General features: G+C 45.5%; 1 protein-coding gene across 4 annotated transcripts in view; it reads right to left on the reverse strand.

Annotated features, from left to right (window-relative positions):
- The window catches only part of PIK3R6 (phosphoinositide-3-kinase regulatory subunit 6), a 68,192-nt gene that overhangs the window by 22,532 nt on the left and 30,686 nt on the right, over positions 1–14,974 (reverse strand). For all 4 annotated transcript variants that reach the window (XM_040437494.1, XM_040437496.1, XM_040437497.1 and 1 more), the window contains 3 exons: positions 10,074–10,160; positions 8,213–8,304; positions 728–796 (listed from right to left, as the gene is read on the reverse strand). In XM_040437494.1, the coding sequence (XP_040293428.1) occupies positions 728–796; positions 8,213–8,304; positions 10,074–10,160 (248 nt within the window). The remainder of the gene's footprint in view (positions 1–727; positions 797–8,212; positions 8,305–10,073; positions 10,161–14,974) is intronic.

The following is a 14,974-nucleotide window of genomic DNA, read 5'->3' on the forward strand; positions in this document are numbered from 1 at the left end:
CGTGCCCTTCTGGAAGTCCGTCCGGCCCCATTTACTAGAACGGGGACCGGCAGAGATCCGGCTGCAGCAAGGCAAATATGCAGAGAGGAGGACAACAAACGCTGTATGCATATTTGCTGTGGCCGGATCTCTGCCGGTCCCATTATAGTGAATGGGGCCGGACGGACTTCTGGCTGCACACGATAGTTATGGATCCTACCATTAATGCCAGTGTGAAACAGACCTTAAAGGGAACCTGTCACCAGTTTTATGGTGGCCTAACTAAGGGCAACATAAATAAGTGACTGATTCTCTTAGCAAAATGCTGGGTCACTTTCTTTAATTGACACAATCAATCTGCCAACATCTTGTATTGAAAAGCTCCAGCTGATAATAATGAGTCCTGAATATTCATGAGTTCCTGACTCTCCCCGCCTACCTGCTGCTGATTGAAAGTTATTTTCCATATAAATCAGCAGCAGGTGGGCAGGGGAGTGGCTATAGCTCTGAATTAAAAAAACGCTGGACTCACTGACATCACGCTGGACTCGAATCAGCTCATTAGCATGCGGCATCTTTGTGTGTATATTATGAGGTAACCATCTGTCACACCAGTAAGTGAATACATCTAAGGTACTTTTTAGTAGTTAATGATTGTATATAATTAGTTAGATTATAATCAAATATCCACATGACAGGAGATCAATTGGCGGCAATTGTATGCATACCCTGTCACTGTCTACTGTACCTTTGTGATGGCGTACATAAGCGTGTGCAGTAAAGGGATGATATAATGCAGGTTGTCTTCTTGTTCTGCCTAGAATGACAGTACAAAAACTGAATTACTTCAAAACACAGAAATGATGGCTTCATCTGATGAATGTGTGTTAATTGTAAAATTTGGCGTAGAACATAAGAAAATTCATGCATTTTCCATATGAAAGGGATATTCCAGCAGAAAAGGAAATTATGGCACAACTGACAACTACTAGAAATACATTTTACAGATGAACCTTCAGTAAACCTTATCAAGCATTCCAGGACTTTTTGGCCCCTTTATTACTTTTATTCGTTCTGCACAATGGTCACCATGTGCCGTGAACAGACCAATATAGTGGTACCGCTATAGGGGTAGGTATGAGTACAGTATGTTGATGCTGATGAGGGGGAGAACCCAAGCAGCGTGGCCTGGAACATTATATAGTAGAAAGCCAAACTTCTGAGATACATGCTCTGCTGACATCTCGACAAAGAAGTGAGGGGGGTGTTTCCTTCCATGTTGAGATCAGCTAGAATATGAAATTCCAAAAAGAGAGAAAGGGCCAAGAAGTCCCAAAATTATTAAAAACGTTAAGTGAAGGAACGTTAATAAAATTTAGGTATTGCTGACAGCTGTCATTTGCACCCTCGTTTTTTATCACTGAAATACCCCATTCTTTTGGGCCAGGACATGTTAAGAGTCATTACTCACCTCCACCAATTTCCCTCCCCCCTCGACGCTGACTTTCAGACAATGCTCCTGTCCCCGATGCTATAGACGTCATGACTCAACATGCCATAAAAAGGCCGGGTCAGCCAGTCACTGACAGAGGCACGCCACTACTTCTGCCAGTGATTGGCTGAGCGGGCCTTTCCTAGTAGTTTCACCATTGGACTGGATCAGTGTTGGGGTATCCATGTAGTGACTAATGATTCTTTTTTTTTTTTTGAACCGCCTTCTGACCCATATTCTTACAAGAAGAATTCTACCGGGAAAACTGCTTTGAAAGCAGTACATGAATTAACAACTTAGATGATATACACCCTTGTATACGTAGGATGCTTAGTCCTGTTATTCATGATACTTTATTTCGTGTGCATCCTCCAATTATACAGTAAAAGCAAGGGCAGAGCTTCAGTCACTTTTTAATGATTTAAGTGTGCATCTGTCAACTGGCCAACGCTGAGTGTGTGTGATATCTCCATGACCAGATATCAGAAAGTTTGAAATTCTGTTTAGAAGATTACATGGTCTTATCACATTTGAAGTGCAGTCATATGTCAGCTGCTTATCGTCCTCGGCTTGCCCATAAAAAAAATATTTAACCTAAAAAAAATGAAAACTAGCTAACGCTTACTGTCTGTGTATTCTGATATCCTGCAGGAGAAGTTGCTGACGGGAGGCGCCTTCCTATCCCTGCCTTCTGACGCTAAGGCCTCTTTCACACAAGCGTGACGAATTAGGTCCGGATGCATTCAGGGTGCGTTCAGGAAAACTCGCACCACTTTGCAAGCAAGTTCCGTCAGTTTTGTCTGCTATTGCGTTCAGTTGTTCATTTTTTTCCACGCGGGTGCAATGCGTTTTGATGCGTTTTTCACGCGCGTGATAAAAAACGGAAGGTTTACAAACAACATCTCTTAACAACCATCAGTGAAAAATGCATTGTATCCGCACTTGCTTGCAGATGCAATGCTTTTTTTCATGCAGCACCATTCACTTCTATAGGGCCAGGGCTGCGTGAAAAATGTAGTATATAGAACATGCTGCGTTTTTCACGCAACGCAGAACTGATGCGTTCAAAAAAATGTACACAGACTCATTGAAATGAATGGGTCAGGATTCAGTGCGGGTGCAATACGTTCACGTCACGCATCGCACCCGTGCGGAAAACTCGCTCGTGTGAAAGGGGCCTTAGGCCTCTTTCAGACGGGCGTTGCGGGAAAATGTGCGGGTGCGTTGCGGGAACACGTGCGATTTTTCCGCGCGAGTGCAAAACATTGTAATGTGTTTTGCACTCGCGTGAGAAAAATCGTGCATGTTTGGTACCCAAACCCGAACTTCTTCACAGAAGTGATCCGTGGCCGTAGGCTACTTTCACACAGACAGATCGCAGATCCGTTTGCATAAAAGCTTTTTCAGAGCTGAGTTTTCACTTCGTGAAAACTCAGATCCGACAGTATATTCTAACACAGAGGCGTTCCCATAGTGATGGGGACGCTTCAAGTTAGAATATACTACGAACTGTGTACATGACTGCCCCCTGCTGCCTGGCAGCACCCGATCTCTTACAAGGGGCTGTGATCCGCACAAATAACCCCTCAGGTGCCGGACCTGAGGGGTTAATTGTGCGTATCATAGCCCCCTGTAAGAGATCAGGTGCTGCCAGGCAGGAGGGGGCACACCCCCCTCCCTCCCCAGTTTTAAATTAATTGGTGGCCAGTGGGCCCCCCCTCCCCCCCTGTATTACTGTACATTCATTGGTGGCCAGTGGGCCCCCCCTCCCTCCCCTGTATTACTGTACATTCATTGGTGGCCAGTGGGCCCCCCCTCCCTCCCCTGTATTACTGTACATTCATTGGTGGCCAGTGGGCCCCCCCCTCCCTCCCCTGTATTACTGTACATTCATTGGTGGCCAGTGCGGCCCCCCCTCCCTCCCCCTCCTAATTAAAATCCCCCCCCCATCATTGGTGGCAGCGGAGAGTTCCGGTCGGAGTCCCAGTTTAATCGCTGGGGCTCCGATCGGTAACCATGGCAACCAGGACGCTACTGTAGTCCTGGTTGCCATGGTTACTTAGCAATTTTAGAAGCATTATACTTACCTGCGAGTTGCGATGTCTGTGACCGGCTGGGCGCTCCTCCTACTGGTAAGTGACAGGTCTGTGCTATAAGCAATGCGCCGCTCAGACCTTTCACTTACCAGTAGAAGGAGCGCCTGGCCGGTCACAGACATCGCAGCTCGCAGGTAAGTATAATGCTTCTAAAAATTGCTAAGTAACCATGGCAACCAGGACTGCAGTAGCGTCCTGGTTGCCATGGTTACCGATCGGAGTCCCAGCGGCCACCAATGAATGTACAGTAATACAGGGGAGGGAGGGGGGGGCCCACTGGCCACCAATGAATTTAAAACTGGGGAGGGAGGGGGGGTGCCCCCTCCTGCCTGGCAGCACCTGATCTCTTACAGGGGGCTATGATACGCACAATTAACCCCTCAGGTCCGGCACCTGAGGGGTTAATTGTGCGGATCACAGCCCCCTGTAAGAGATCGGGTGCTGCCAGGCAGCAGGGGGCAGTCATGTACACAGTTCGTAGGATATTCTAACTTGAAGCGTCCCGATCACTATGGGAACGCCTCTGTGTTAGAATATACTGTCGGATCTGAGTTTCACGATCGAACTCAAATCCGATGGTATATTCTAACATAGAGGCGTTCCCATGGTGATGGGGACGCTTCAAGTTAAAATATACCATCGGATTGGAGAAAACTTCGATCCGATGGTATAATAGGGACTCCTGACTTTACATTGAAAGTCAATGGGGGACGGATCCGTTTGCAATTGCACCATATTGTGTCAACGTCAAACGGATCCGTCCCCATTGACTTGCATTGTAAGTCAGGACGGATCCGTTTGGCTCCGCACGGCCAGGCGGACACCAAAACGACTTTTTTCTTCATGTCCGTGGATCCTCCAAAAATCAAGGAAGACCCACGGAAGAAAAAACGGACACGGACCTACGGACCCCATTTTTGCGGACCGCAAAAAGAAACGGTCGTGTGCATGAGGCCTAACACAGGACGATTCTGAGGGTTGGTTGCTCGTTCAGTGAAGGAGACCAATGCATTTACATGGAGCGATCACCTCCACAGTATGAGGACGGGGGATGGCTATTGCAATCCCTTGTCCTCATACAGAATCATGGCTTTCTCAGTAGCAGATCGCTGTTTAGACCACACAATCTGCTGCCCAGAAACTATGATCGGTGGTCCCTGCATGAACGGCAGGATCACCGGGTGATCGGCGGCACATTTACACGGGTTGTTCCCAATAATCTGGACGATTATTGGCTTTTGTAAATACAGCTTAACTGATGAAGTATCAGAAGACAGGGATAGGAAGGTGACCAGGGGAGTGCACCTTCTTCTGCAGGATATCAAAATACACAGTTTGCTAGTTCTAATGGAGCAGCACTCATAGCACAGAACTAATGAATTGATTTTAAAGCAATGTATTAAAAGTAACATTTTATAGCATTAATGTCTAGGACAACTAGGGTATAATAAAGCCAGGGTGGCAATGATGAATTAAATTACTATAGTAATACCTATCCCTAGAGAGGGTGAGTCTTGATCCAGTTACATAAAAGATTGCCCCGAAGGTGTGCATAACCTTTATGACTGTTAATCCCTTTAAAGACTTGTGTGTGTACCATCATGGATGCACTGAATTTTAAAGCCGTCTTAATGTCTTTCTGGAAAGACCTATTATTACAGAGAGCCAGTATAAAATGCTGGGTTCACATCACTATTTCAAAAAACAGGATCCTGTGCATCAGTTGTGCACATTCGGCATCCGTTTGAGTCATTTCCGTCTGAGATCCGTTTTTTAGAGAAAAAAAAAGTCCTGCATGCTCACATCTAAGGCTACTTTCACACTGGCGTTTTGGCTTTCCATTTGTGAGATCCGTTCAGGGCTCTCACAAGCGGTCCAAAACGGATCCGTTTTTGCCCTAATACATTCTGAATGGAAACGGGATCCGCTCAGAATGCATCAGTTTGCCTCCGATCAGTCACCATTCCGCTCTGGAGGCGAACACCAAAACGCTGCCTGCGTTTTCTCTGACACAATCTGCCACAATCGAAAACGGATCCGTCTCCCATTGACTTTCAATAGTGTTGAAGATGGATCCGTCTTGGCTATAGAAGACATAATACAACCGGATCCGTTCATGACAGATGCATGCGGTTGTATTATTGTAACGGAAGTTACCGCTAGTGTGAAAGTAGCCTAAGATGGAAATGGCTGATAGAGATGCCAAATGTGCACAACTGATGCACAGAATTTTTTTTTATTTTTTTTTTACAGGATCCTATTTTTTCACAGTGATTTCTTACTTTGCACAGATCACACTTGGAGTCAGAAAGGAATTTTTTATTTACTCATATGGACTGTTGTCTTCCTCTCAATGTTGCGGGTTAACAGGTTAAACTGGACGGACTGGTGTCTTTCCCCAACTATGTCTTTATAAACATAGTCTTTATAAACCACCTTTTGAAAGATGGTAAATCTGAGAATGGCTGTAAACTGATCTGAAAGTGGATACTGATGAAATGGGAAAATATTTTCTGTACGGTCTACTAAAAACACAGCTTTCTGTAAGTTTTGTAAGGCGTCTGCTATTTGGGGACATGAGCTGTCATACCTATGTGCATGCGTTCAATGTACTATGGGTAAGTAGGTCGTGCAGAACACCAACCTTTACTCCACCAAAATAATTAATTTTTGTATGTCTAATGGGAAGTACTAGATATTTACACATGGAGTGCACACAATTCTTGTCAGAGAAGTTGCTTGGCCGGTGCTTTCTGGAAATTACAGTATTTTCTTCCTGTTTTCAGAGAAATCTCTTCTTAGTGACCAAAAGTCATTTACTCTGTTCTGTAAACCAATCTCATGGGGAATTTCTCCTTCCACGGAAATGCTAATTAGCTCACAAACCCCAAAAAGACACCTCTGCCTTCTGCTTTATACTTCTCTGGAAAGGCTAGCCTCTTGTGCCATGTCTGTATTGCAAATAATTACGAATTGTCGTAATTGCAGACAAAAAGGCAATACCGACTGCAGAGAAGAATAGTGCAGCAGTGTCTGGATGCTGATGGAGGTACCGGGTGACTTCACTGGGTCACTAGGAACTAAATACTATCTTACTGACCCACTCTGCTATGTCGGTGCTTGCATAGGATGATAATATACTGGGTCACTGTAGAGTATTTGCTCTGAGTGCATCACTGCTGACTAGATGCATGCCGCTGGTTCACAGGGGGCAGCTGCTATCACGCTGGGTCACCAGGGACTAAATATAATACACTCAGTGGTGGAATATACCAGGCAAATGCTTGGAGATCATGGCACCCCCCTTCTCCTGGCCACAAGTGGTTAGCTGAAAAAAAATGACTAAAGGGGTGTCCATAACCAGTGTGCAGCTGGTTCAGCTACACAGGGGCCGAAGGGGACCCTTCCCAGCTGTAGAGCAATAACAGAAGTACCCAGGCTGCACTACTAAGCAGAGAGTGGGGCTTAGAGGTCTGACGAGGACAGTGCTTAGCGGTGTGATGTGGGGAGCTTAGCGTGTGATGGGGGAACTTAGCATGCAGTGGGTGGAGCTTAGCATGCAGTGGGCAGAGCATAGTAGTGTGATGGGGTGGAGCTTAGCATACAGTAGGCAGAGCATAGCGGTGTGATGGGGTGGAGCTTGGCATGCAGTAGGCAGAGCATAGCGGTGTGATGGGGTGGAGCTTAGCATGCAGTAGGCAGAGCATAGCAGTGTGATGGGGTGGAGCCTAGCATGCAGTTGGCAGAGCATAGCAGTGTGATGGGGCGGAGCGTAGGGGTGTGAAGGAGGATCCAGACAACTTTGCTTGGGGCCTCAGAAATGCAACATCTGCCCCTGATGATAGTGCTAATGGGCATCCGCCGACTAGCTGTGACTGATTGCAGTTCATGGAGGCCAACAGGGTCTGGAAACTGGAAGTTCTGTCAAATGTTCACTTGGGACCTAATTATACCGCACTGGGTGGTGAGACATTTGTACCATCACACCGAACTATATAATCCGTCACACAGTGAGTGGATCATCGTGTACAGGATCTTAACCAGGAATTGGTAAACGTGCCCCCGGGCACTGAGCTCAATGCCCATTTGGTCACCAAGGACTAGATTCTACCCACTGGGTTAAGTCATAAAGACTTGCATGTGCCTCTGGGACAATTACACCTTGCTTGTGTGTTTCCCTCCCCCATTGTACAATGTATCATCCCCACTTACATTTCCTTCTAATTATGTATAGCACTTGAGCACAGGGCATTTAGGCCTCGTTCACACTTCAGTGTTTGGTCAGTGATTTCCACCAGTGATTTGTGAGCCAAAACCAGAAAAGAAGCCTACACAGAGATAAGGTATAATGGAAAGATCTGCACCTGTTCTGTGGTTTTGACCCGCATCTGGTTTTGGCTCACAAATCACTAATGGAAATCACTGACCAAACACTGAAGTGTGAACGAGGCATTATATATTCAGTTCATGTGCCGTTGCAGTAAAATCATGTGCTGATTGGCTGTGGTAGGTGGGTGTGGCGTGGCCACATGCAGCTAGCCGTGGCACCCGGCCGTACCCTTGGCCACCATTCTACAGCCTGGCTTCCCGTCTATAGGACAATATAGGAAGGATTCCAGGGTTTCTGTCTGTTGAGTGTTCATACCTTCTCCAACTCTTTAATGAGAACTCCAACCATAATATTCCCACTGTTTGGGTTGCGATCCAAGCTCTTGTGCAGGGTCCATCTCAGCATACCTGTCACAGAACATTTGTTAAGTGTTATAAGGCAGTGACCTCACGTTTCTGTTATGTTATAGACGCACCTATCTCTTTGCTTTGTCCATACATCTTTTTTTCCTGATATGTTCTGCTAGCTAGTCATTAAGAGTGAACCCAAGGTAAAATTCTTCTTAAAATCCACCCCACATGTAATAACCATACTTCACTCCCACAGAGGCTTACATCATACCCTACTGCTGCTTTCTAAATTATTTAAGACCTCATAGTAAAGGATTACATTTTAGACCTATAGATAATTCCCCGGTATCTGTAGGCTGGTATCCTGCCAATCACATTTGAAGGAGATGCCACAAATGTCATTTAGGTGCAGATGCCACCTCTGGGAATGGGGGCCCTTGAAGTGAAGCAGAGCTCGCCAAGCTCAGCTATTGTCAGAACTTCCATAGCAGTGAATGGACAGTGGCCTGTACATGTGCGCCTGCTTTCCCTTCACTTTGGGTGCCCCGTTCTGGAGATAGTTGGTGACCATGTACATTAGTATAAAACTGATCAAAACAGTTACATTTCAACAAAACGTTGTTGGATGCAATTCAACAATGAATGATGGTTTTAGCTGAGCGATGATGCACTATTACATCTGGCAGGTGTTGAAATTTTTCATTCGAGGGTTGCTAGTCCATGAATGAACTTTACAGAGAACGTTCCCAGTTAATGACTATAACAGCCAGTATGGATAAAAATGTGCATTTTTGCTTGAGCGTAATGTTTAACCATCAGCCTACACGGCCACCGTTAGGATCCCTAGGAGTTTGGACTTTAGGACTTATCAGCATGTTATAAAAAACTCAGAACCAATGAAGATCAAATAGGAACATTAAAGTAAGGCCTCATGCACACAAACATATTTTCTTTCCGTGTCCGTTCCATTCACTTCAATGGGTCCACAAAAAAAACAAAAGTTTCTCCGTGTGCTCTCCATTTCCTTATTTCCGTTTCGTATAAAAATTTAACATGTCCTATTATTGTCCGCATTATGGACAAGGATAGTACTGTTCTATTAGGGGCCATCTGTTTCGTTCCACAAAATACAGAATGCACACAGATGTCATCCATATTTTTGGCGGACCTCAAAATACATATGGTCGTGTGCATGAGGCCTAAGTATGCACAGGTTATAGAGAAGTATGAGAAGATAGTATCACTAGTCTCTAGCCTAAGGGGACGCTGGCGTTTTTTAAAGGGGTTTTCCGAGACATTAATAGTGATGACCTATTCTCAGGATAGGTCACCAGTATCTGATCGGTGGGGGTACGACACCCAGGACCCCCGACGATTAGCTGTTTGAGAGGGCATCGGCACTGGCAGCTTTTCCTAGACCACGTGACATCACGTTTATCGGTCATGTGGTCTAGGCACAGCTCAGCCCCATTCAACTGAATAGGTTCACAGGAAGGCCATTGTCTTCTCAAACAGCTAATCGAATTGGTGTCGGACCCCCACCGATAAGATACTGATGACCTATCCTGAGAATAGGTGATCAGTATTAAAGTCTTGGAAAACCGTTTTAAAGTTCTATTGGCTTCCATCATAAGACTTGATCGGACACGACTCTTTGATGACTGATGACAACCCTTTGAGCAATTGATATTACTTTACGTTATCTCACAATTTGATTCAGCTGGTGTTTAGTTGACTGGTGAGCTACTTTTTCCTCCAGTTTTACGATCTACGTATTCATTTTTTGTTGGATTTGTGGTCATTATTCTTCAGCACTGGTTGTTTACCTGGGTCAGATTGCTGTGTTGGATGTTGAATATCAAGGCCTCGAAGAATCGCTTGAACCTTTTGAAAAACCATATCTGCCTCCGTCGCTGAGAATGACAAAAAAAAAACATGGCCGCCTGTTTAGACTGTTCGAAGGATTTCCAACTTACGACGCTAACGTTGGCATCAGCATGTTGGATGGTAATCTACTTTCTTGTTAGCTTCGGTCGCCATGAAGACTAATGTTTTCTTTTGGTGTGAGATTAAAGGGTAACTGTCATATTTTTTTTATTTGCTAGTTTATTAGAGCTAGGCATGTATACCTGAGTTAGTCTGTCAATGATTGTCAAAAGATCTGTAATTACCTTATAATAACAGCTTTCATTAATGTCCTCTGTCCCTTTCCACTGCTCCCTTAAAAGACAGTTGCTATGGCTTGTCTGTCTTCCCTTCAGTGTAAACAGAAGACAGAAGGGCAGTCCTTCACACTGCATGCCCACATTAGGCTTCAGAGTGAGGAGGCGTGTCTCTCAGTAATCTAATCTGATTGGCTGGCAGGGGGCTGCTGGCTACAGCAAGTGTGTATGGGAAGTGAGGGAAAGCAGTTTTGACCTCAGAGAACTGGCAGAGGAGCCATCTTGAGAAGGTCCTCATATTGTAAATGTTTAAACAGACGTAACTAAGGGAAAACTCAAGGAAAACAGTGGTATGTGAAGAAACTAAAGATTGCTTTATGCATAATGCTGCTGCTGCAGCAGTAACATATGCTAAAATAGTTTTTTTATGAAAACATGACAGTTACCCTTTAAATTATAAATATGTCTTCATCAGTGTTGCTGCACTTTATTGCTGAAGCTGGTAGTTTGATGCCCTCATCTGAAATTACAGCTGTCAGGTTTCAAACCACAATCCAACGTACTTTAACTTGTTTAAAGAGCATCTGTCTGCAGGATCAAAACTAATAAGCCAGGTGTAACACCTGGTAGGGTTGATCCTGCTGACAGAAAGGATACCTTTCTTATTCTTAAGTGCACCAAGGGTGGGCCTTAGCCACTCTGTGCACCTCAGCCCCTCTGCTCTGCAATGCCAGACACTACCCCCTAATAGGGTCAGGCATCAGCAGCATTAGCTCACCTGATCCTGCTGATGCTGCTGCTCAACCCTGTCAAGTTAAGTGGGGGGGAGGGTCAGCACTGCGGAGCGGAGATGCTAAGATGCACCAAGTGGCTAGGATCTGCCCTCGGTGCATGGAAGCCTTCACTTGCATATGAATTGAGACAACATTTGTGCTGTAATGGCCCAACAGATCAACATACTGTAAGGAAAGTGTGCTTTTAATCAGCAGTGTCAGCCCTACCAGGCATTATGCCTGGTTTAATAGGGTTGATCCTGCTGACAAATGCTATTTAGGTCCGAATTCATATCTCCATGACAGATTCTGTCACATTTGAGGTAAAACAGAGCAGTACATGCAGTGCTATTCTGCCCATTGTGGTCAGATGGATCCAGCACTGCACCATTATAAATTATAGGTGCAGGTTAGATAGATGTCATAAGCCTAGGGGAAGGCACCAGTCTGAACATATGCATTCTCTGATGTAAAATATATGAATAATTTATAAAGTGTACAAGACTCGTGTGAGATACATCCTCTGATCATGGTGTGGTACAATAGTATCGTAGCTTTTATACATGCAGTATCACATCATACAAAGAATGTTTCGGTCAAAGAAAAAACCTTCTTCAGGCTACAACTCCCAGAATCCTCAGCACTTCTATGGGAGTTACAAGAACAGGCGAGTAAGTGTGAAGGGTGGGAGTTGTAGTTTCACATCAGCTGGGTGCCGAAGATTACTGATCCCTGGCCTAGGTGCAGCTCAGTCCCATTCAAGTAAATGGGGCTAAGCTGCAATACCAAGGACAGCCATTATCCAATCTATGGCGCTGTGCTTGGTTTGTTGGAGGTGCCCCCGGGCCTCCGCTGCCTCTTCAAATAGCTGATCGGCAATGATGTTGGGGGTCCGACACCCAATGATATAGAACCTAACTGCTGCACCCAACTTTTACAGAGTCTGATATTGTCCACACCCCTCATCTTTACTTCTAATCCCCTGGTATGTCTGCATTGAACTTTGAGTCTGCTGGACTTATTGGGTATTTGTTTACATTGACTATTTCTGGTGACTGTATCTGGTGCTCCCTTGATTAGGCCAAATGTAGCCCCCTCCCCTCTTGTTCACACCTGATTAAACACTGAGTAGTATAAATCTAAGTCCTTAGGTCTTTCAGAGCAACATCTTTCAAGTGCAACTCTTTAAGTGCATATACCGAATTATACCAAAATGGAGCCAGAAGGGGACCAAAGGTAATTACAGAAATAGTTAATGCAAACAATGTTTCAATCTTTCATCTTACTCTTCCCACTTTTCCAAAACCTCCTGAAATACCCCCACATCCATTCACCCAGCAAGGAACTATTCATCTCTCCCTCCATCTTACCTTTTCATCTGACCGCTTGCACAAACCTGTTTGGCAACATAAAACACTTTCTTCCCAAACACACACTGATACCTCATGCCCTCTCTTATTTTCACCTACTAACACTTTCTCTGCTTCTCCTTATTGCTGGTGATATATCTCCAAATCCAGCCCCCCCCCCTCAGCAAATCCCCACTATCACCTCTACCTCCTACTACAAACCTCCTTCTACAAATTTCTGCAACCATTCCTCTGACCCCTGCTCCTTTGGTTCCTCTTGCAGGAGCATTATGGAATGCACGCTCTGTCTGTAACAAACTGTCCTACATTCATGACCTCTTCATCTCTCAAAAACTTTCCTTTCTGGGTCTCACAGAAACATGGCTGACACCCTCTGACACCTCCTCCCCTACTGCACTCTCTTATAGCGGATTTTATTTCACTCACACCCGCCGCCCCGGCTGCAAACATGGTGGAGGAGTTGGTCTTCTCCTATCAGACACCTGCTCCTACAGCCCAACTCCACTGCCACCTTCCATTACACTCACTTCATTTGAAGTACACTCTGTTCGCATCTACTCTCCCTCTAACTTCCAAGTAGCTGTCATTTATTGCCCCCCAGGCCAAGCCACCATCTTTGTTGACCACTTTAACACCTGGCTCCTACACTTTCTTCCTTCCAACATCCCCACTATCATCATGGGTGACTTCAACATCCCTATGGACACCTGCCACTCAGCTGCCTCTAAACTCCTATCACTCTCTTCTTCCTTCGGCCTCTCACAGTGGTCTTCTGCTCCCACCTGCAGAGATGGTCACACTCTGGATCTTATCTTTACCCGCCTCTGCTCCCTATCTAACCTTTCTAATTCGCCTCTCCCCCTATCTGACCACAACCTACTCACCTTTTCTTCACTCGTCTCTTCTGCTGCTCCCCCGGTCCACACATTAACACACCCCTGCAGGAACTTTAAACATCTCGACCTTTGCTTGCTTTCTGACTCTTCTGCCACTCTCTACCATTTGTTCCCTCCAAGACCCAGATACTGCATCCACCCTATATAACACCACAATAAGTACAGCTCTGGACATTGTTGCCCCCCTCACACACGACAAAACCCGAAAAATCAACAGACAACCCGGCACACCAACCTGACCACAAAACTCAGACAAGCTTCCAGGGCTGCTGAGTGGTGATGGAAGAAATACCATTCTAAGGATCACTTCACCACATACAAGCAATCCCTCCTCATTTTCAAATCCTCACTCGCTGATCCTCACTCTTCCCTGTCCCACAGCCCTAAACAACTTTTTAACATTTTTAACTCCCTTCTCAGTCCACCAGCACCCCCACCCTCTCATCTCAGCTGAGGACTTTGCCACATACTTCAAACAAAAGATCGTCAACATCAGAGAAAGCTTCAGTGCACAGTCCCCACAGAATCTCTGCACAACTGCTCAGTCCTCTTCTCCCAAAACCCACTTCTCCACCATTACAGAAGAAAAACTCTCCACTCTACTCTCCAGATCACATCTCGCCACCTGTGCACTTGACGCAATCCCATCCCACCTTATCCCTAACCTCACCACAGTGTTTATCCTAGCCCTAACTCATCTCTTCAACCTATCACTAACCTCTGGTGTTTTCTCCCCTGGTTTTAAACTACCGTTACACCCATCCTCAAAAAGCCTTTACTTGACCCATCTTCTTTGTCCATTTATCGCCCCATATCACTTCTTCCATATGCCTCAAAGCTACTTGAACAACATATCCATTCTGAACTGTCCTCTCATCTCTCCTCCTGCTCCCTCTTTGACTGGCTACAATCTGGCTTCTGACCCCATCACTCAACTGAGACTGCCCTCACCAAAGTCACCAATGACCTGCTAACAGTCAAAACCAAAAAACATTACTCTGTCCTCCTTCTCCTTGACCTGTCCTCTGCCTTTGACACTGTCCACTACTCCCTTCTGTTACAAACTCTCTCATCTTTTGGCATCACTGATCTTGCCCTCTCCTGGATCACATCATACCTCACAGACTGGACGTTTAGCGTCTCCCACTCTCACACCACCTCCTCGTCTCATTCCCTCTTTGTTGGTGTCCTGCAAGGCTCTGTCTTAGGACCCCTGCTCTTCTCTATCTACACTTTCGGCCTGGGACATCTCATAGAGTCCCATGGCTTTCAGTATCACTTTTATGCTGATGACACACAAATCTTCCTCTGGTCCAGACATCACCACCTTACTATCCAGAATCCCACAATGTCTATCTTCCATATCCTCCTTCTTCTCCTCTCGCTTTCTAAAACGTAACATGGATAAAACAGAATTTATCATCTTTCCCCCATCTTGCTCAACCCCCCCCCAACAGACCTATCTATCACGATCGATGGCTGCACACTCTTCCCGGTCAACCAAGTCTGCTGCCTTGGAGTAACCT

Source organism: Bufo bufo, chromosome 6, assembly GCF_905171765.1.
Source record: "Bufo bufo chromosome 6, aBufBuf1.1, whole genome shotgun sequence".
NCBI lineage: Eukaryota > Metazoa > Chordata > Amphibia > Anura > Bufonidae > Bufo > Bufo bufo.